This window comes from Dendropsophus ebraccatus, chromosome 10, assembly GCF_027789765.1.
Source record: "Dendropsophus ebraccatus isolate aDenEbr1 chromosome 10, aDenEbr1.pat, whole genome shotgun sequence".
NCBI lineage: Eukaryota > Metazoa > Chordata > Amphibia > Anura > Hylidae > Dendropsophus > Dendropsophus ebraccatus.
Genome location: NC_091463.1, coordinates 85,379,319 through 85,400,374, shown reverse-complemented (window position 1 = coordinate 85,400,374; position 21,056 = coordinate 85,379,319). Strand labels below are relative to the sequence as shown.

The window sequence follows — 21,056 nt, the reverse complement described above, 5'->3', positions numbered from 1 at the left end:
GTCCAGAACATGTGTATGGGGAGGACGGGAGAAATAACTGTGTTACGGGAGAGAAGGTGTATACCAGTTGTAGGGAACCTTGGCTCTTGTTCTTGTTGTTAAACTACAACTTTGGCTGTCCAGGCATGATGGGAGTTGTAGTTCTGCAACAGCTGGAGAGCCGAGGTTCCCTACCCCTGGTGTATAGGCACCTTTACATATTAGATCAGCAGATCTGAACCAATCTTCTATTGTGTATTGTGAGGCAGATATTAGAAGATAACAGGCATGTTGGATATCAATATACCCAGTTCTACATCCGTATGGAGGACATGAGAAGGGATACATATAAAATTTTTATTATTAGAGGAGTATTCTGGAGAAACAAATATTTTCACATTAACTGGTGTCAGAAACATATACAGATTTGCTAATTACTTATAAAAAAAAATAATCCAGTACTCATCAGCCGCTGTGTGCCCTGTGAAGGTCTTACCAATACAACATAGTTTGTCCAAAGCAGTAGCAAATCCTTAAAGGGAACCTGTCACCTGAGAACAGAGGGAAGAGCCTGCTGGACCCCCTGGTGGAGCCCCGGATACTTACCTCATCCTGCAAGTCCCGCTCCAGAAGCCGTCATCTCCACGGAGAAACTGCCGCCCGACGGTCTGTGCGCGTGTTATGTAAATGAGAAGACTGATTTCTTGAGTGGGATTTGCAGGATGAGGTAAGAATCTGGGGCTCCACCGGGGGGTCGGGCGGGCTCTTCCCTCTGTTCTCAGGTGACAGGTTCCCTTTAAAGGGGTTTTCCAGTGAAAATCTTTTTCTCTCATATAAACTGGTGTCAGAAAGTTGTACAGATTTGTAACTCACTTCTATTTAAAAATCTCAAGTCTTCCAGTACTTATCAGCTGCTGTATGTCCTGCAGGAAGTTGTGTATTGTTTCCAGTCTGACACAGCACTCCTGCCCGAGACAGGAACTGCTGCTGCTCTGGACAGTTCCTGTCTTGGACAGAGATGTCAACAACAATTCCTGCTGGACATACAGCAGCTGATTAGTATAGGAAAACTTGAGAATTTTTAAATTGAATTAAATTACAAATCTGTATAACTTTCTGAAACCAGTTGATTTGAAAGAAAAAGATTTTTGCTGGACAACCTCTTTACAGTCTGGGCAGTTTTTGAAAATGACAGGGGTGGCAGCAGAGAGCACTGTGTCAGACTGGAAGGAATACTGTACTTCCTGCAGGACATACAGCAGCTGATAACTACTGGAAGGCGATGGGATGCTGGGAGATGTGGTTTTACATATTGGAGGGCGCTGCCTTAGATCAGGGATGGGGAACCTTTGGCCCTCCAGCTGTTGCAAAACTACAATTCCCATCATGCCTGGAAAGCCAAAGCTTTGGCATGATGGGAATTGTAGTTTTGCAACAGCTGAAGGGCCAAAGGTTCCCCCATTGCTGCCTTAGATACACAGTAGTAAGTTCTAGAAGAACATTAGTGATAAAAGCTGCCGGTTCCTCCTGGGGATTTCATACTAAATCCATGGAGCGATCCTCCGTCGCGCCTTTTAGCGAGTGAAACGATCCTTCTTGTCCATCTTGGCTCAGGCTATTAGGCGCAGTGATTTACTGTTACTTTATAAGGAGCTTTTAACAATCTCCTGTAAGCAAAGCCACAGAAGTGTTTACATCATTACCAACAAGATCCATATTGTGCTTCTGTGTAAACTTGCGAAACTCGTTGAAAAATATTTTGTCACATCATCTTCTAAAAAAAAGGATTTATTGTGAGATTTTGTCCAGACTCCACCTGGTGGCGGCTGCTGGGTATTGCAGGACGGTGATGGAGATGGTTCATGAAATTGTCAGACATGTAGGGGAATAGATAAATAAGGGATTGTGGGTGAAATGACGCCTGTGAGGTAGGTTTAGTGATGCTCTATCTTCCCTTAGACCAGGGATGGGGAACCTTAAGCCCTCCAGCTGTTGCAAAACTACAACTCCCAGCATGATGGGAGTTGTAGTTTTGCAACAGCTGGAGGGCCGAAGGATTCCTATCCCTTCTCCTTCGAGGTAAGGCTTCTGAGGTCAGTCTGAAAGATTCCTGCAGTCTTCTTTGATCTCATCAGCTGAATACAGCCAGCAGCAGCCACTGAAAGGTAAAACGCATCATATATATATATTATAAAAGAATATCTATATACTTATATACACATATAACTATAGACATAAAGGATTCCCTGTCCTGAAACCCAGCAGGAAAGACAATGAAAAAATGATTTAAAGTGTACCTGTCGTTAAACTTTGTAATTGGGTTTATTAGCCGAAAAATGCATTTTTATCATGAAAAAGCAGTTTGAGGCTCTCCCCACTGTCTTCAAGGTTTTCTATGGAGAGGGGAAGGGTGGAGAGAGATGAGGCACCAAAACAGGACAGCAAAGAGTTAATTTACAGCTACATCACTGGGCTATCTCCTCTGAAGTCAGCACTGACCTCTCTGATGTCTGAATACCGGCTTTCACACAGGTCCCGCTGTGTAATCCTTTGTTCTCTGCTCTCTGCTGGTGACGAATCTCCCTCCCCCCTCCCCTCTCCATAGGTTACACAGGGCTCCACTGATGTAAAAGAGTTGTGGTTTCCTGATAATGAGCAGTGGATGAGAGAGAGGAGGGGGGTGGGGTGGGAAAAGTCTTTTTGAATGCAGATAATGGCAAATTTGCCTAATAAACCCAATTACAAAGTTTCTTAAAATCGCCTGGACTATTGATTTCTGCACACACAAAAAAAACCATGTTCTTCATGTTCCGCCATTTTTGTTGCTTATAGGAGAGGGTATACCCTCCCCGAGATCCCAAGAGCAGGACTCTGTGGAGAGCATTGCGTATACTTCACCATCCCTCGACTCATTGTCTGCCAAAGATAACCAATACTATAGACAAAGACAAGGGATAGAGAAGATCTTCTACTTATCCTGTAACCCACAGGTGTGAAGCATGTTGCCCTCCAGCTGCTGCAAAACTACAATTCCCATCATGTCTTGGCAGGTAAAGCTTTGGCTCTCCAGACATGATGGGAATTGTAGTTTTTCAACAGTTGCAGGTTTGACACTTGTGGGTAAAGCTGGCAATACACCTCCAATAACTGATGGATAAACGATCAATCAGATCAGTATTGCACTGGTCAGTATTGCTCTATAATGTCCTACTTTCTGCTGCTGCTTCTCAGGGTACACTATAGAGATATAGAGGAGCAGGATGCTCTTTTGTATGCATTGTATAGGAGACATCATAGCAGCCAGTCTACACCTGCTAACACAGGGATAACTAAAAATTACTTTATGTCACCCATGCATCAGAAAGAACGAGAAGAGCAATAATGATCATATCATCAATAATGTATTAGTATGAGTAAAAACCACAATTCCTCCATTCTAAATGGGCATGATTACTTTTGTGTTGTTTCCTGTGGTCCACACATAGTATATCATACAGAGCTCAGTTTTAAGTGAAGACGGGTTTGCTGAGTCCATTATCACCTATGGAAGGGGGAGGGGCCGAGGGGGATGAGTGAGCAGGGAGAGCAGAGAAGTAGCTGTACAGTTTGAAGACTGTCTGGGCACATAAAACGCTGGATTCAGAGGTCAGAAAGGACACTGCTTCTCTGGGAGCTTGGTGAGAGAAGATTGCAGAATGTATTGTTTTGCAGGGCTTCCTTACCTCCTCTCTGTCCTCACTAATTCCCCTCAACCCCTCCCCTCTCCAGGGCCTCTCCAGCAGCCACAGCCCGCACAGCTCCGGGAGTCGGGTCGTGACATCACCATGTTATCCAGGAAGTGACATCACCATGTTATCCAGGAAGTGACATCACCATGTTATCCAGGAAGTGAAATCACCATGTTATCTAGGAAGTGACATCACCATGTTATTCAGGAAGTGACATCACCATGTTATCCAGGAAGTGAAATCACCATGTTATCTAGGAAGTGACATCACCATGTTATCCAGGAAGTGAAGCCTTGATGCAGTAGTAAGTGCAGGGAAAAAAAGCACTTTATGTGCATTTCCCGTAATAAGTGTATATTGGTGATTTGTATAACTTTTGGGGGGCAATACAATACTTTAATAATAAAAATAATAATAATAAAAAATTTCGCCGGACTTCTCCTTTAACTCTTTGTTGTCTTGTTTTGGTGCCTCCCCTCTCCATAAGAGAACAATGAAGACAGGGGGGAGAGCTTCAAACTGCTTTTTCATGAGAAAAAAAGCATTTTTCGGCTAATAAACCCAATTATAAAGTTTCTTAAAATCGCCTGTACTATTGATTTCTACCGAAAAAAAAATGTTAAACGACAGTGACACTTTAAGATGACGTTTGCAATGGAAAGAAAGTACATCCAGTAAACAGTGCGTTATTATATTATCCATAGAGGACATACATTTGTTTGGTATTCTAATCCTCCTCCTTATATTGGAATCTTTTCCTGCACTTACAGATATTCCTATCATATGTCGGGATGCAGCTACCTGCATGGAGGGATATAAACAATGCTGAAGTGTTTCACCCGCATGAGTGTAGAGATATCCTAGCTAGACTGTGTAGTTTACTTCTAGCTATGGGGGCATAATAGCTGAGGATGTATACATTGCACATGTTTATATAGTAACCATTTAGAGATACAAACCTGACGATAGTTTAAGGTCACTGCACCAGAGCCAGCGGGGTCCGCAGCCTGAAACTTCTCTGCAGAACATGAAGATAATAGATTATAGTTATTTATACATAGCTGTCACCTACACAATCAAAGAAAACTAATCTCCTTAGAGGTGCACTTCGCAGATTTTTTCTCTCTTTCATACCAATTGGTGTTATAAAGCTATATATATTTATAATTTACTTCTATTTAAAAATCTCAAGTCTTCCAGTACTTATCAGCTGCTGTATGTCCTGCAGGATGTGGTGTATTTTTTCCAGTCTGACACAGTGCTGCCACCTCTGTCCATGTCAGGAATTGGCCAGAGCAGGAGCAAATCCCCACCTCTCCTGCTCTGGACAGTTTCTGACATGGACAGAGGTGGCAGCAGAGAGCACCGTGTCAGACTGTTAAGAATACACCACTTCCTGCAGGACATACAGCAGCTGATAAGTACAGGAATTCTTGAGATTTAAAAAGTAAATGGAGAAAAAAAGCTGCTTATTTATTATATCGGTTCAATTTGATGCATTCTATCATGAAGTCAAATCCCCTTTAAATAACTGGGCCTTGAGCCTTGATATGTACCTAACCACAATAGTCCTCATTGTTATGATGGATTAGGGCTCGTGAGTCAGTGTTTCAGAACTGCCTGCTACTTGCGCTAAAACATAACCTGTACGTGCCAAATTCCTGAAACGAGATGTAACACTGTGTTTCCATCCTAGGGGATAGAATTTCATTATATTGTATTAGATGGGGAAGACGGCAGCATGAAAAAACTCCCAGCAGCCAGAACAGCTGGTGCGCACAGGAGTCCGATAAAATCTGGATGTTTACAGCAGACACTTTGAAAACTTACAATAAATTCTTCAATTAAACTAACAAAAACTGTAAACAAAAAGTGTAAATGTGCAATGGAACGCGGCCCAGCACCAATCCCCGAGGCCCTGCAACTAGAAGAGAAGAGGAGATGCTCCAGGAAAAGCTACCCCACATAATAGGAGAAATTCTGATATTTAATAAAAAAAAAGGTAAATTTTTTTTTATATATATACAGTATATATATATATATATATATATATATATATATATATATATATACAGTATATATATATATACAGTATATATATATCCCGTCCCCATTCTCCTTTGCTTGGGAGAATCAGGAAATACTTTCCCCCCACACCCACACATCAGGCAGATTTAGTGGGGGGCTGAGTGTAGGCCCCTGTAGACTTACACTATGTAGCTGTGTGGCCCCCTGCTGCAGTCATCACTCTTTTTTATATTTAAAAATTAAAGGGATAGTTCTCAAAAAAAATTCTTTCAAGTCAACTGGTGCCAGAAAGTGGAAGAGATTTGTCATTTATTTCTATTAAAAAAATCTCAAGTCTTCTCATATTTATCAGCTGATGTATGTCCTGCAGGAAGTGGTGTATTCTTTCCAGTCTGGAGAGCAGGAGAGGTTTTCTACGGGGATTTGCTCCTGCTCTGGACAGTTCCTGACATGGACAGAGGTGGCAGCGGAGAGCACTATGTCAGACTGGAAAGAATACACCACTTCCTGCAGGACATACAGAAGCTGATAACTACTGGGAGACTGGAGATTTTTAATAGAAGTAAATTACAAATCTATATAACTTTCTAAAAACAGTTGATTTAAAAGAAAACTTTTTTTTTCCTGAAGTACCCCTTTAAGTCCTGGATCTTTGTCTTCCTTTTTTTTTATTATTACTATTCTGTAAAACATTAAAAAGGTCAAATCCGGCCAGCGTAACCTGCTGACTATCATAGAAGGACGTTCTAGAAGATGACATTGGAGGGATGTGTAACTCAGACTCATAGTCATGTCCATGTGAGTAACTGGAAATCTCTGACACCACACTGTAAGCACAGCTGCACGGCTCTGGATGACATGACACTTATATTGTTGTATCACACATGGCCAGGGATTTAGAAACTGTACAGATCCAACCAGAACAACCTCCAAGTGACCAATTACCCAAAGACCTGGGGGCATCTGGGGTATTCGAAAAAAATAGGTAATAACAACAACAACAACAACAACAACAACAATAATAATAATAATAAGCCTCCAATATGGAAGAATGACATCTGTAAAATCCATCATCTGCACTGGGCCCTATTACACCAAATGATTATCGTCCGTACTTGGCCGATTACCGGCTGTTCCGGGCGATATTTGTTTGGTGTAATAGGCCATATTAAAAGGCAAACAGCTGACATACACAATATTGGCTGATCGTTGTCTTTAAACATAACCTATCAAAGGATCACAATAGCGACGGTCTGCTGCCTGTTGCTCTATGCAATAGAAGCAGCAGCAGACTGCCACTCTCTTTAATGGGCCACCCGAACGATCTAAAGATTGTTCCGGCAGCCCCTTCTGCAGCTCCCCGCTCGCTGTCTGTGTGTGTAATAGAACTGACAGCGAGTGGGGAATGAAGAGGAAGCGAGCGCTAAGCTGTCAGGTCGGCGCTCACTTCCTCCTGCATATCATGCCGTGTTATATGGCTCTTAGGGTGTTATTACACAGGCCGATGGGGGTCCGATAATAACTGTAAGTGAGCGCCGATCTTATAGATTGGCGCTCGTTTACTGCACCTACGACATGGCCCCAAAAATCGTTAAACAAGGGCTGCATGGACCGATGTCCTTGCATCCCTTGCTTAAACTGCATACATTACCTATCCATGGTCTAGGGCTCCTCTTGCGGTCTTCTTCTACCCAGGTCCCGCACGCTGCAGCTTCAATGCGGCCTGTCTTAGCTGACAGGCCGCTCAGCCAATCACTGGCCGCAGCGGTCCCGGACAGTGATTGGCTGAGCGGCCTGTCAGCTAAGACAGGCCGCATTGAAGCTGCAGCGTGCGGGACCAAGGGAGAAGCAGAGCGCAGGAGGAGCCCTGGACCATGGATAGGTAATGTATGCACTTTGCAAATCGTCAGCCGCCGTCCCCGCACGTAGCAATGCGTGGTCGTTGCCCGACAATTATAGGCCCAAACCTATATCATCGATCAACCAATCGTGTTTATTACACGGAACGATAATCGGCCGGATAGGGCAGATTCAGACAATTATCGTGCCGTGTTATATAGCTCTTAGTCTGTAGTTTTGCAGCTTTTCAGTTTTCTATTGAAGACCCAGATACGAATGTATGAACCTTTGGGTGATAACATTTTCAAGTTCCCCCTTTAATCCACTGATGATTCCCATTCACCATGATGGGAAAAGTGTTTGGGTTGTAACTTAGGGGCAAGATTTAGGGGCATGCTAGCCTACAGCAATGTGGGGTGACCCTTTATAGGTTGGGTGCTCCGCTATGGGTGAGAGCAAGGGAAGAGGATATGGTTATTAACATCTAGGACTTTATGTAAATGGCCAATTCTAGTGCAACAATAAAAGCTTTGTTTTAGAGGGCGGATACTGTCCGGATTTAAGGTTCTTATTGAAGAACATAAATGTGAACCTAACAGTTTACTGTACATTATCAAATAAGAGAAACCTGGCGGGTCTGGTTATTATCCTACAACAAAGAAAAGGGAATCGAGAAGGAGAAATAAGTCTGAAAGCACGAGGCGTCCAGGACAATGGCAAGGGGAAGCAGAGATTTCCTCTTCTGTGAGGGAGAAGAGTATATATAATATTGTAGTATGTACTTTAGACACTAGATATAGGTTGCGTTCATTACATTTACAAAATAAGACAACCCCTTTATGGGGCACTGTTATTTTGGGGCCCTGTTATTTTGGGGCATTGTTATTTTGGGGCACTTATTCCGGGACACTGTTATTTCGGGGCCCTGTTATTTCGGGGCACTGCTATTTTGGGGCACTGCTATTTTGGGACAGCTATTTTGGGGCTTTGTTAATTTGGGGCATTGTTGTTATGGGGCACTGCTATTTTGGGGCATTGCTATTTTGGGACACTGCTATTTTGGGGCTTTGTTAATTTAGGGCATTGTTATTTTGGGGCACTGCTATTGTGGGACAGCTATTTTGGGGCACTGCTATTTTGGGGCTTTGTTAATTTGGGGCATTGTTGTTTTGGGGCACTGTTATTTTGGGGCCCTGTTATTTTAGGACACTGCTATTTTGGGGCACTGTTATTTTGGGACATTCTTAATTTGGGGCATTGTTTTTGGGCACTGTTATTTTGGGGCACTGCTATTTTGGGGCATTGTTATTTTGAGGCACTGCTATTTTGGGGGCCTGTAATTTTGGGACACTTATATTGGGACATTGTTGTTTTTGGGCACTGCTATTTCGGGGCATTGTTATTTTGGAGCCCTGTTATTTTGGGGCACTGTTATTTTCGGACAGGCAGAGAGGTCCCTAACTGGCCTCTCTGCCTGTCAATCATCCCCTCCGAGCGCACTGACAGGCAGAGAGCGGTGACTAGATAGGGGCGGGGAGCAGCCCAGATGACTACCTCCCAGTCGCTGCCTGTCACACGCCCCAGGGGATTAAACTACTTTTTTCCGCTTATACAGCTCCTGCTGCAGGCGCGGGCGGTATGTGCCGCGGCTGCTGCAGGAACTGTATATAGTGGTTCAAGGAACCATATCAGCCCGATTGGGCTGATTTATTCCCTTCAAGCGATTTATCTGTACGTGTAAAAGCACCTTACCTGTCAGACTCTGGAGTTTCAGGAGGCAGCAGATAAAGTCAGGATAACTGAGGAAGCCGTCAGGATCTCCATACCGCACTTGGGCCAAACGGACCAAAAAATCGTCTGCCGGAAGACCTAGCAGAGGCAGAGAAGATCATGTGCTTGTTACCTCCATTACAATTGCTTTCTATGTTGTTATACTATAGTTGGTTAATGGCTGCCAGCTCTGAGGAATGGAATCCATTTGGGCATCCGATCATTGCGCCAGCCGTGTTTCTACCACATTTTCTTGATAGGCCGCATCACCATACTGCTAATCCACCATCTTATTCCTGATACTAGTCTGCCCTGCCTACTTGCCACCCTGACCCTAGGTGGTCAGCAACAACTGGGCAATGGTCCCTACACTGGGTAAGTGAAAAACAGAACAATACACAACAGACAAACACAATTAGGAATAGTCAAGCAGATACGGGTCAAACCAGACATAGCAGAACTGTACAAGAACAGAGGTCAGAATTCTAAGTAATCCATCCAATATTATACACCAGCTCAAGCTACAAGAGACTATCGCAATTCGCAAGCAATGTCCAAGAGCACAAGTGGACTTCTTAAGAGATATCAGCATCCCGGTCCAGGCCATGATTGGACCAGCCCTCTGACATCCAGAACACAGACTGACAGGGAAGGGAAATAAGTGGAGAAGGAAACAGTCCTTTACTGCTCATTCTAAACCATCTGCAGCCCAGCTAGGGTGGGCAAAAGAGACCAGATGGGGGTGGTGGAAACCAGCCAATCAGTACACTGCAAGTGCTGGAAACATGCACACTGAATCATGGCCAAGTGTACATTTTCTGCAGTACTTTACGGGCAGAGGACAACACTGAGGTCTTAAAGTGCCACTGTTGTTTACATTTTTTGCAGAAATCAATAGTACAGTCGATTTTAAGAAACTTTGTAATTGGGTTTATTAGCCGAAAAATGCATTTTTATCATGAAAAATCAGTTTGAAGCTCTCCCCCCGTCTTCATGGTTGTCTTTGGAGAGGGGAGGTGTGGAGGGAGATGAGGCACCAAAACAAGACAACAAAGAGTTAATTTACAGCTACATCACTGGGCTATCTCCTCTGAAATCAGCACTGACCTCTCTGACCTCTGAATACCGGCTTTCACACAGCTCCCACCGTGTAGTCCTTTGTTCTCTGCTCTCTGTTGGCAACTAATCTTCCTCCCCTCCTCCCCCCTCCCCTCTCCATAGATTAGACAGGGCTCAACTGATGCAAACTAGTCGAGATTTCCTGATAATGAGCAGTGAATAAGAGAGAGGAGGGAGGGGGGCGGGAGAAAGTCTTTTTGAATGCAGATAATAGCATATTTGCCTAATAAACCCAATTACAAAGTTTCTTAAAATCACCTGGACTATTGATTTCTGCAAAAAAAAGTAACAAAAAATGACAGTGACGTAACAGGCATGGACATTTACATTGCAGCTATTCATATAATCGGTTGACCGTGTAGTAGGGAGTTATAGTGAGTTGCCCAGTAAGGACAAAGCTGCAAAATTGGTAACGTAAACAACTGATAGAGTGAGCACACACATATAGCTATAGCAAAGTTGTCCCAAGCAGGGTAGGCAGATCTATACACTGTCTGGGGGGGGAGGCACAGTAAGTGGTTCATTTTCTCATGATGGAATTAAGAATTAAGCCTTTGAGCAAATGAAGAGAACAGGTACAGTGGATGGGGTTTCCCTCACTTGGTGAGAGGGGTAGTCTAGGGGTGTACAATCATATCCCCTTCATTAGGGTAATAATTTAAACGAGAAGTCTGTCCATTTTCAAAAGTGGGCAGCTGGCAGGGGGGAATGTAATAACCAGTTCAAACCTACCTCTCCCTGTACCCAGGATGAGCGACGGTTCCAGCCTCGGGACCCCTGCCGGAAGTAATTTTCCCCTGAGTTGTGATGACGTCATGACTCGACTGACGGACTAGCCGCTTAGCCAATCAGTGACTAGAGTGACGTCCCACCCAGTCACTGACAGGCTGAGGGGCCAGTCCATCAGCCGGGTTGTGAGATGTGCGGCGCCAGAGATCCCGGAGCCCAGGGGTCACGGAGCAGCGGTCGGTCTGGGGCTAAAGATGCACAGGGAGAGGTAAGTTAATGCTTTTTTTTTTTTTTTTTTTACTTTCCCCCATGCCCCTTTAATTAAAAAATAAAAAACAGGGAGACTTCTCCTTTAAATATGTATTTGTGCATGTTTTGCGGACACACATGATCCCGTTCTTCAGCGTTTTCCCATGTTGTCTAACAAATGTTTCAGTAATCAGCAAATTCTCTAATTGACACTTTATGCTGAATCACAACATTTACTCAGCTGCCAAGAATGTCACCAGTGACTGCAATGCTAAACAGCAGAAAGCACACAACAGACTGCTGTAAAAAAAAAAAAAAAAAAAATCTTATTAGGGAATTTTCTGGACTCATCTTTTAACCATAGCGTAATGCATACAAAGCGCAGCTCTTAGGCCTCATTCACACGTTCAGTGATTTCTCTGGGCCACAAAACCTCCCATTATTTTTTCTCTTTGATTTGTGTGAAAATCATCCGTAATTGCATCTGTTTCCGTAAAATGTGAATAGTACTAGTTAGCATAGATTTGATCAGTGTTTTTCTTTACGGATGTCACGGATCTGACATCCGAGACGTCCGTAAAAATATGGATCCCATAGACTTCTATTGGTAATCCATACCGCAATCACAATGCACATTAGGACATGTCCTTTTTTTTTAAGGAACGGATTATGGATCAAAATTAACACGAACTGTGTGAATAGCCTACTATAAATCAATGTGCTCTAAGTTGAAGCGTGATTACGGACAACTTTACGGGACGTGTGAATAAGACCTTATCCTGGAGGACCTGTATTGTCCGGACATGACATGGATGGTCCCTTGATTTTAATGTAATACTTCATATGTCCTGCGGAGGTGCTGCAGGTAATGTAATTACTTGTTTCAAGGTTCTCACACTGGTCATAGCCGATCACTGGAGGTCCCTCAACTATTACAACCTGTGATCTGTATATGTATACTGTATGCATGACCGGTTGTCATAAGACTTTCCAAGAACCATATACAGTGTAGCTTACAATCATTGTGGGAAAGGACAAATCAAGGACTTTGTACTTTGGCGGAAATACTTTATAGTGCAGTCTTTGTTTACAGGGTTGGATATAGTCAATGTGTAGGGTTCTCCGTTCCGTGCTGCTTTATTAAGGGTTTCAGATTCACCAGAAATCTATTCACTTGACTGCATGTTTAATAGGAGACGTCCAAACCTCGCACACTCAGCAAGTCTATGTAGGTCACACTCTTACCTGCAGACTGGAGAGCCGCTACCAGCTGATCGCTGGAAATTCTGTCAGTCTTGTCTTTGTGTAAATGAGTGAATATACACTGTAGAAAAACAGATTATTATTAGAAGCCTCCAACACAGAGACTCATATAGAGCATGTCCACCCCCGTCACACATCCAGGCATCCAGAGGGAAGGAACCAGACTCATTAGGGGAATCCTTGCTAAATCCAGCATGATACGGCTTTTCTAATATGATAGTAGATGAGCTATATGTAGTATCAGTCACAGTCACCAGCTATCATAGGAATGCCAAGCTTCTTCTGAATATTGTCTAAGGCTAGGTTCACGCTACGTTTTTGCAATGTTTTTTCATAGAAAAAAACTGATGCATGTGTGCGCATCCGTTTTGATATGTTTTTCCATTGACTTCCTTTATAAAAAAAAAAAACTGATCAAATGGATCCGTTTTTTTGGCGGACAGAAAAACATGGTCGACCTAATTTTTGTGTCCGTTAAAAAAAAAAAAAACGGATCAGTTTTGATCCGTTTTTTTTTTTCCTAATGGAAGTCAATGGAAAAACGGATGCACACAGTTGCATCCATTTTTTTCATCAGTTTTTCATTCTTTTTTTTTGCAAAAACGTAGTGTGAACCCAGCCTTACATTTTTTACATATGAGCAGAGTGCCTCAACTGCAAGGTCCCCATACACCTTGAATAACTGATGAACGATTGTCCGGCTGTCCCTCCCGCCGGCCCTCCTCCCAATACACAGGAGCGTTCAGCGCGGCTAAGGCTGGGTTCACACTATGTTTTTGCAATCCATTTTTTTTCATCCGTTTTTTGCCAAAAAAAAAGGATGGATGTGTGTGCATTCGTTACTCCATTGAATTCCATTATAAAAAAAGGATCAAAACGGATCGGTTTTTTTTTTTAACGTACACAAAAACTTAGTCAACCAGTTTTGATCTGTTTTATTTTCTATAATGGAATTCAACGGAAAAACGGATCAAAACGGATGAACACACATGCACTCGTTTTTTCCATCCGTTTTTTACAAAAAAACATATTGCAAAACGGATAGCACAAACGTAGTGTGAACCCAGCCTAAGCGTCCTGTGTTCTTTATAGGAAGAGGTAAGCCGTGGTGATTTTCCATAAGGCTTGCACCAACATCACCTGTTGGTCATCGCTCGGGAGAGCTCCATGCATGTTAGATTGACAGACGAATCTTTAACAAGTGGCAGGTATGGCTGACCAAAGTCTAAAGGCCCTATTCCACGGGCCGACAGTGATAGCGCTCGTTTGCTCCTTGTTCCCTGCTCTCTGCCACCACTAAAACATGCAGCGGCAGTGAGCGGGTGAGTGTGGGAAAGGCCGCGGGGAGCTGCAGGGAGGCTGCCTGGGTGATTGCTAGATCATCCGGGCAGCCCATAGAGCATAGTGGCGGTCTGCTGCCACCCCTCCGATTCCACGCTGACAAACAACTTCAACAATCAGCCAACGTCGGCTGATCATTGCCTTCCATTCCACGGGACGGTTATTGGCCGAATATGGACGATAATCGTTCCGTGGAATAGAGCCTTAAGGTGTATAGGGACATTTAGACTTTAGTTGGCTGAACCCGGTGAAGATGATGTTTGTGGACATAGAGGTTGGGCGTGATAAAAACCGACCCCTTTGTTTCAGGAGAGATAAGCCCCAGTCAGAGTGCTCTTGTGTGGCTCCCCCCTCCCCATAGGGAACACAGGAAAACTCCTGTGTTTGAGGAGGAAAGGCAGCGGATGGGAGAGATAACTGATGGTCGGATGATTGTTTGGCTGTTAGTTATTGAAGGTGTATGGCCACCCTTAGAGCCATATTAGACGGCCTGATCCTCTCTGTAAACAAATGCCGATCGCAGTGATCAGTGCTCATTCACAGAGCCAAAGCACGGCCGGGCCACATAAACCATCACTGGATCATGCCTGCCTCTCTTTCCTGTTATTAGCTGTCATCTCCTATCATACAGCGAGATGTGTGGCTGACGGACGATGATTTTTCACCAGGTCGAAACAACTCAATCAGCCGACGAGCATCAATTGATTAGCTGATCAGTTATCCCTATTACAGGGTAATATCTGTCTCCCATGTAATAGGGCTGTGTTACAAATGTAATGAAGCGCTGTACCAGACACATTAAGTCCCATAGAGGCCCCCTTCATTGGTGTATTGTTTCAGCAACACATAGTAACAGCTACTATTGATTCCCAATAAACATGCAATGTTCTCTGTGTAATTGCTGCAATGGTTACAGATCCGATGACATGGACTTCATACGTATGAAGTGATGAACGCACCGTTCCAGCTATGATTTGCTTCCAAAGTATGCAGAACTGCTCCAAGTCCAAGGATCCAGCAGCTGATATCTGTCCAGAGTCACATCATCATAACATCCAGACTGAGTAATGAGATGACGGGGGGGGGGGGGGGGGGGATGCGGAGGGGCCGAGGTGCCCCAGCTATGTATCACCTGTTATACATGAGGGATAGTTATAGGACCTATAGGATCTATATCTCTTCTAGTGTTTTATTATAGGGGGGATTCCCCATAGATAAACCATGATGGCAGCACATAAGGATACATCCACTGAAGCCATTAGTGAGCGGCACATCTCCAAGGTGAACTTTGGCAAAAAGGGAACTGAAAAAATAGAGAAATATGCAATGATGTTACTATGTACGTTTCCTATATATAAGATGGAGCGATATACAAAGGAACCTAAAGGGTCACCTTAAATAGGGGAAGGGGAATCTGCGGCCCTCCAGATGTTTCAAAACTACAATTCCCATCCTGTCTGGCTAACTAAAGCCCCTATTTAGGAACTCTATCTTGCAGTGTGGTTGTCAGCAAGGGACCCTCCAGTATTCCACTCACTCCAGGTAACAAGGTCTGTGTCACCCCCTAGGACGGTTCAGCCAAATCTAGTGGGCCTAAGGTGGTGTGAAGACTAACGAAAGGTCAATACACGGGCACAAGTGTTCTTCTTCTTCTAAGTATTCTTCTACCTTATCCTCCAAAATCCTGGCAGAGCACAGTACTACTTGGGTTGAGACTCTGACGACATCCTCCTCTCTGCTACTCTGCTCCTTTGTATCACTCAGCATGCTACTCAGTATCAACTGTATCCTACACTACATTCCTATCACAGATTTGGTTGCTGTATTGTCAAGTATTCGTCTACAAGTCTTATCCAGTGTATTATCTAATGCTTTATCAAGGATAATATCAAGTGTAGCTTATCTTGTCCATGCACAGCTGTATGTCTTGCTGCACACAAGTACCTGCCAAGTAAAACTAAGTTATTTATGGTAAAGAGACTTTGTGATTCTTCGCCTCACACCGACACAGCACACACCGCAACCTTGGGACATTTTCCCTTTCTGTGGCCGGCAGATCCGGCAGTTCTGGGAGGTTCATTCCACCACTCTGTCCATCCATGACTACACTAACCCAAGGAACCCGTAGCAACCCGGCAGGACACTGACCACAGGGGAAAAAGGCACAACTGGCCTTGTAAAATAAAAGAAGGCATGCCCTCACACCTGTGTGCCCAACCGTCACTGGCGTCACAAAGTAACGCCCCAAGGTATTGCTGTATCTCGGCCAACTGCCACTGGAGTGAAGTCACACTTCACCATCTAGCAAGTGACGGGCCGTCCCTCCGACACATCACTGGGGGCTCACACCACAGACGCGCTGCAGAAAAGTCGAACACTTGTTACCAGCCTGCCTATTTTACTAGTCGACCCCGGAAGTTTTAATTAAAAAAACAAAAACAAAATAAGAAGTGTGACAACTCTCTAAATATTAAACTTTAACCAAATCGAGTACAAAATGGGTGACTCAGAGTGGCCGTTTGTTTGTTTAGGGATTTAGAAGGAGTGGGGAGAGGATATTTGTCATGCACGGAGGCATCTACAAGCAGGAGTGGCATCATAAACATACATGTGATTGAGCGCGGGTAATACAGCGGAATGACAGCTGTAAATTGTGGGCGGATGTGGGCGAGATTAGATTTCGGATGTATTTTAGCTCGTGAATGAAGGGGCAGAGGGGCGGGATAGGAGGGGGAATGAGTCAAGACTGTACACGTCCTGCAGGTAAGGTGAGAGTGGAGGGGTTTGGAGCGCTGTGCAGAACACAAAGGGTTTGACAGATTTTTCCAAGCCTTTTTGTTTATATTTTAACATTTTTTATTTTTTTTTTTATTTACAGTGTACCTGTCACTTCAAAAAAACTGAAAAAGGAGGAGTCCATCTTGGTCCTGTACACAGAGCTGAAAAGAGAATGCACTTCTGACTTGTTCCGGTGATCTGTCAGGGTCTGAACACTCTGACCCCGACCAATTAAAGGGAATCTGTCAGCACCTGGACTGGCCCCGAGGTGCTGGCAGTGTAGTGTTGCTGAGTGTTCCCTGTTGTGTCTGGTACCTTTCTTTTAGCCATCGGTGCTGTAGATTTTCCACATTCTTGCCCGTTACTTTGCATCCAAGTGTCAAAGAGGAGCAGTGGAGAGGCGTTCGTGGCGCACTTCGGCACGCCTCACCACTACTTCCTCCTCCTTGTTTTCCATGCATATTGATTTTAGCCCGGCCTCCTGCTAACTGGTGGTGTCATCTTCAGGCGCGCATGCACCATTGCTGGCAAGGGGCGCACACACCGACTTGGCAAATTGCGCTTGCGCCCTGGATCAGTCGGGTCCATACGCTCCTGCTTCCGAAATCGCGCATGCGCCGTAGTGCGGAGGAGCGGCACAGGCCGCTCCTCTGCACTGTGGTGCATGCGCGATTTTGGCCACAGGAACGTATTGACCCGAATGATCCAGGGTGCAGGCATGCGGCCCTTGGCAGCGATGGCGCATGAAAGCCGTAAGATGAAGTCAGAAGAAAGCAGGTAGCCGGGCTGAAAGAAATATGCACAGAAAACGGGAAGGAGGAAGTAGTGGTGAGGCGTGCCGAAGTGCGCCAAAAACGCCTCTCCACTGCTCCTCTTTGACACTTTAATCCAATGTGTTGGGCAAGATTGTGACACTACATCTACAGCACCGATGGCCAAAGCAAAGGTAACAGACACATCAGGGGACACTCACCAACAGTACACTGCCAGCACCTCGGGGCCAGGTGCTGACAGATTCCCTTTAAAACTTTCAGCATGTCTCTACAACATTTCAGGGGTTTGTTTTTTTTAACGTGATAGTGTGTATACAGCTGCTATGCAGAGTTACACGTCACCGAGGTAACAGACTACAAACATCATTGTGTGTAGTCAGATCCTGCAGTTTTGCCACTCTTTTTTTTTTTTTTTTTTACTGTCGCAGTACTAAAGATAGAGGGCACTGGTAGTAAAGCAAGACATGACTGCAGAACTGGACTAAGCCTTGTAAGTTTTGTATGTAGTGCAAATGCAGGGAGACACATGTCTCTATAGGAGCTGTAGACACAACAAGAAGCAGGAACAAACAATCCTAAATCACAGCAGCGCCATGTCGCTTACAGGCCACCCCCGAGCCCCGGAGCCCAGCACAAGACATTTTTGGCTCTTTATACAAACCATTATTTACCGCCCTGTTGTGCACAGTCAGCGTTTTATTATTCAGTGCTGTAGCCGCAGCTCTGGGAATCCGCTGAGTGTTGTTACATCTATTCCTTCCCTGCTCTCCTGGTGTTTTGATTTACTCACCAAAGTCATTTAGTAGCGACGCCAAAAGCTTGTGAAGTTGTACGTTAGTGACTCGGCCCGCCTGTGGTTGGGGGAGGGGAAATAGTAACGATTAAACAGATTGCCCATCAATGCTGTATAACAAGCAGCTGTCATCATCTGTAATATACATTATACTAAGCCAGGGCTGGGCAAACTTTTTTCTGCCAAGGGCCATATAGGTATATGGGACATCATTTATGGGTTGCATTTAAAGGGGTGCTCCAGTGAAATTTCTTTTAATCTACTGGTGTCAGAAACTTTGTAAATTACTTCCATTTAAAAATCTCATGTCTTCCTGTACTTTTTAGCTGCTGTATATCCTGCAAAAAGTGGTGTATTCTTTCCAGTCTGACACAGTGCTCTCTGCTGCCACCTCTGTCAATGTCGGGAACTGTCCAAAGCAGGAGATGTTTTCTGTGGGGATTTGCTACTGCTCTGGACAGTTCCCGACATGGACAGAGGTGGCAGCAGAGAGCACTGTGTCAGACTGGAAAGAAAACACCACTTCCTGCAGGATATACATCAGCTGATAAGTATGGGAAGACTTGAGATTTTTAAATAGAAGTAAATTACAAATCTATATAACTTTCTGAAAGCAGCTGATTTGACAGAAAAAGATTTTTCACTGGATAACCACTTGAAAAGTGTCCCTACAAATTACAATGGTCCTGCAAAAAAAAAAAACTCCACCTGCTGGGACCTACAGTTATCCTAAGAACAGAGAGAAAATTGGAGCAGTCAGCGACCCTATGGTAAAAAGCTGCGGAGGGAACATCCCTTTAGGAGCTTAGGATATGTAGAATGGTGGCTGATATCCCTATATTCGGCAGCTTTATAGATTTGTCATTTACCGAATTTGCACAATGTAGAAATCGACTCAAACACTGTTCCTGGGCGGGGAGCGTAGACAGCGCCTGTAAGAGAGAAAGGTAAGGAGCTGAAACCGCCAGGCAAGAGTCCATGAGAACAGAACAGATAGACGGCATTACATCTGCCCTTCTTTCCTCACATCCTAATCCCCATAGATTATAATGGGAGATGCCAGGATTATTGCTTGTTTACTTTAGTTATGAAATATTAGTCTTTTTTTTCACTTTGTCCCACATTATAAGATGGACGCCTTCCAATAGTAGCTTAATAACCGCTATATAAAAGCCTGAGAATTCACAACTACATTTGGACCATGATCCCTTTTAGTAGTTGCAGAACACCAGTATTTCTCACTGTGTGTCCTCAAGTGTCCCCGACAGGACATGCTGCCAGGATATGGGAGATAGCATTCCTAGTAGTGTATAAGCCCTTCATGGGATATCCTAACATCACATCTTTTTAGAGGCACTTAAAGGGGCATGTTCATTCTTGTAAAACACAAGGCACCAGGTACCTACCTATCTATCTGTCTATCTGCTATCTATCTATCTATCTATCTCCTATCTATCTGTCTATCTATCTATCTATCTATCTCTCTCTCTATCTATCTATCTCCTATCTATCTATCTATCTATCTATCTATCTATCTATCTATCTATCTATCTATCTATCTATATTATCTATCTCCTATCTATCTATCTATCTATCTATCTATCTATCTATCTATCTATCTATCTCCTATCTATCTATCTATCTTCTATATATCTATCTCCTATCTATCTATCTATCTATCTATCTATCTATCTCCTATCTATCTATCTATCTATCTCCTATCTATCTATCTATCTTCTATCTCCTATCTATCTATCTATCTATCTCCTATCTATCTATCTATCTATCTATCTATCTATCTATCTATCTCCTATCTATCTATCTATCTCCTATCTATCTATCTATCTATCTATCTATCTATCTATCTATCTATCTCCTATCTGTCTATCTTCTATCTATTATCTATCTTTCTATCTATCTATCTATCTCCTATCTATCTATCTATCTATCTATCTTCTATCTATTATCTATCTTTCTATCTATCTATCTATCTCCTATCTTTCTATCTATCTATCTATCTATCTATCTATTATCTATCTATCTATCTATCTATCTATCTATCTATCTATCTATCTATTTGTTATGCATCTATCATCTTTCTATCTATTATCTATCTATCTCCTATCTATCTATCTCCTATCTGTCTATCTATCTATCTATCTCCGATCTATCTATCTATCTATCTATCTATCTATCTATCTATCTATCTATTTATATCCATACACATAGGGAAGTTAGCTGACCCTCTGGTTTGAGCAGGACAAGTTCACACTATCTGGCCATACACATTAGATTCAATGTAGAAGAAATATTTGCATGTAGGTAGAAGAAAGAAAGGCGCTGCCAAACTCCTCCGGCAGCAGCTTATCTCTCCAAGATATGATAGTCCAGTGCATAAAGTAACAACTACAATTCAGGTTCCAGACTGCTGACACTGTTATATAGCTGTTAGGACAAGGAGACACATGGTACCTTTCATATATCCATCTGTGCTTCCATAACATAGGAAAATGATTTTTTTTTCTTTCTATCTGTGCAAAGAGTCAAAGAGGCGTTGCCAAGACCCTAAAGTTCTGGGGGCTGTAACACCTCCTTACTCCTTCCCATATCTCTATCCTTGTTTTATTCAGTGAGTTGGAAGTCCCAAGTAGGGATGAGCGAACCGGC

General features: G+C 43.5%; 1 protein-coding gene across 5 annotated transcripts in view; it reads right to left on the bottom strand.

Moving 5' to 3' along the window:
* Nucleotides 1–797: 797 nt before the first annotated feature.
* LOC138765671 (calpain-1 catalytic subunit-like) overlaps nt 798–21,056 on the bottom strand; it is a 34,609-nt gene continuing 14,350 nt past the window's right edge. For 3 of the 5 annotated variants that reach the window (XM_069942635.1, XM_069942636.1, XM_069942639.1), the window contains 8 exons: nt 19,259–19,321; nt 18,387–18,447; nt 15,290–15,348; nt 15,005–15,073; nt 12,687–12,765; nt 9,327–9,443; nt 4,667–4,725; nt 2,022–2,137 (listed from right to left, as the gene is read on the bottom strand). In XM_069942635.1, the coding sequence (XP_069798736.1) occupies nt 2,111–2,137; nt 4,667–4,725; nt 9,327–9,443; nt 12,687–12,765; nt 15,005–15,073; nt 15,290–15,348; nt 18,387–18,447; nt 19,259–19,321 (534 nt within the window). In that variant the 3' untranslated portion in view covers nt 2,022–2,110. Of the gene's footprint in view, nt 1,647–2,021; nt 2,138–4,666; nt 4,726–9,326; nt 9,444–12,686; nt 12,766–15,004; nt 15,074–15,286; nt 15,349–15,438; nt 15,639–18,386; nt 18,448–19,258; nt 19,322–21,056 lie in introns of those variants that run through there. The other 2 variants (XM_069942637.1, XR_011358619.1) reach the window with 2 other exon arrangements.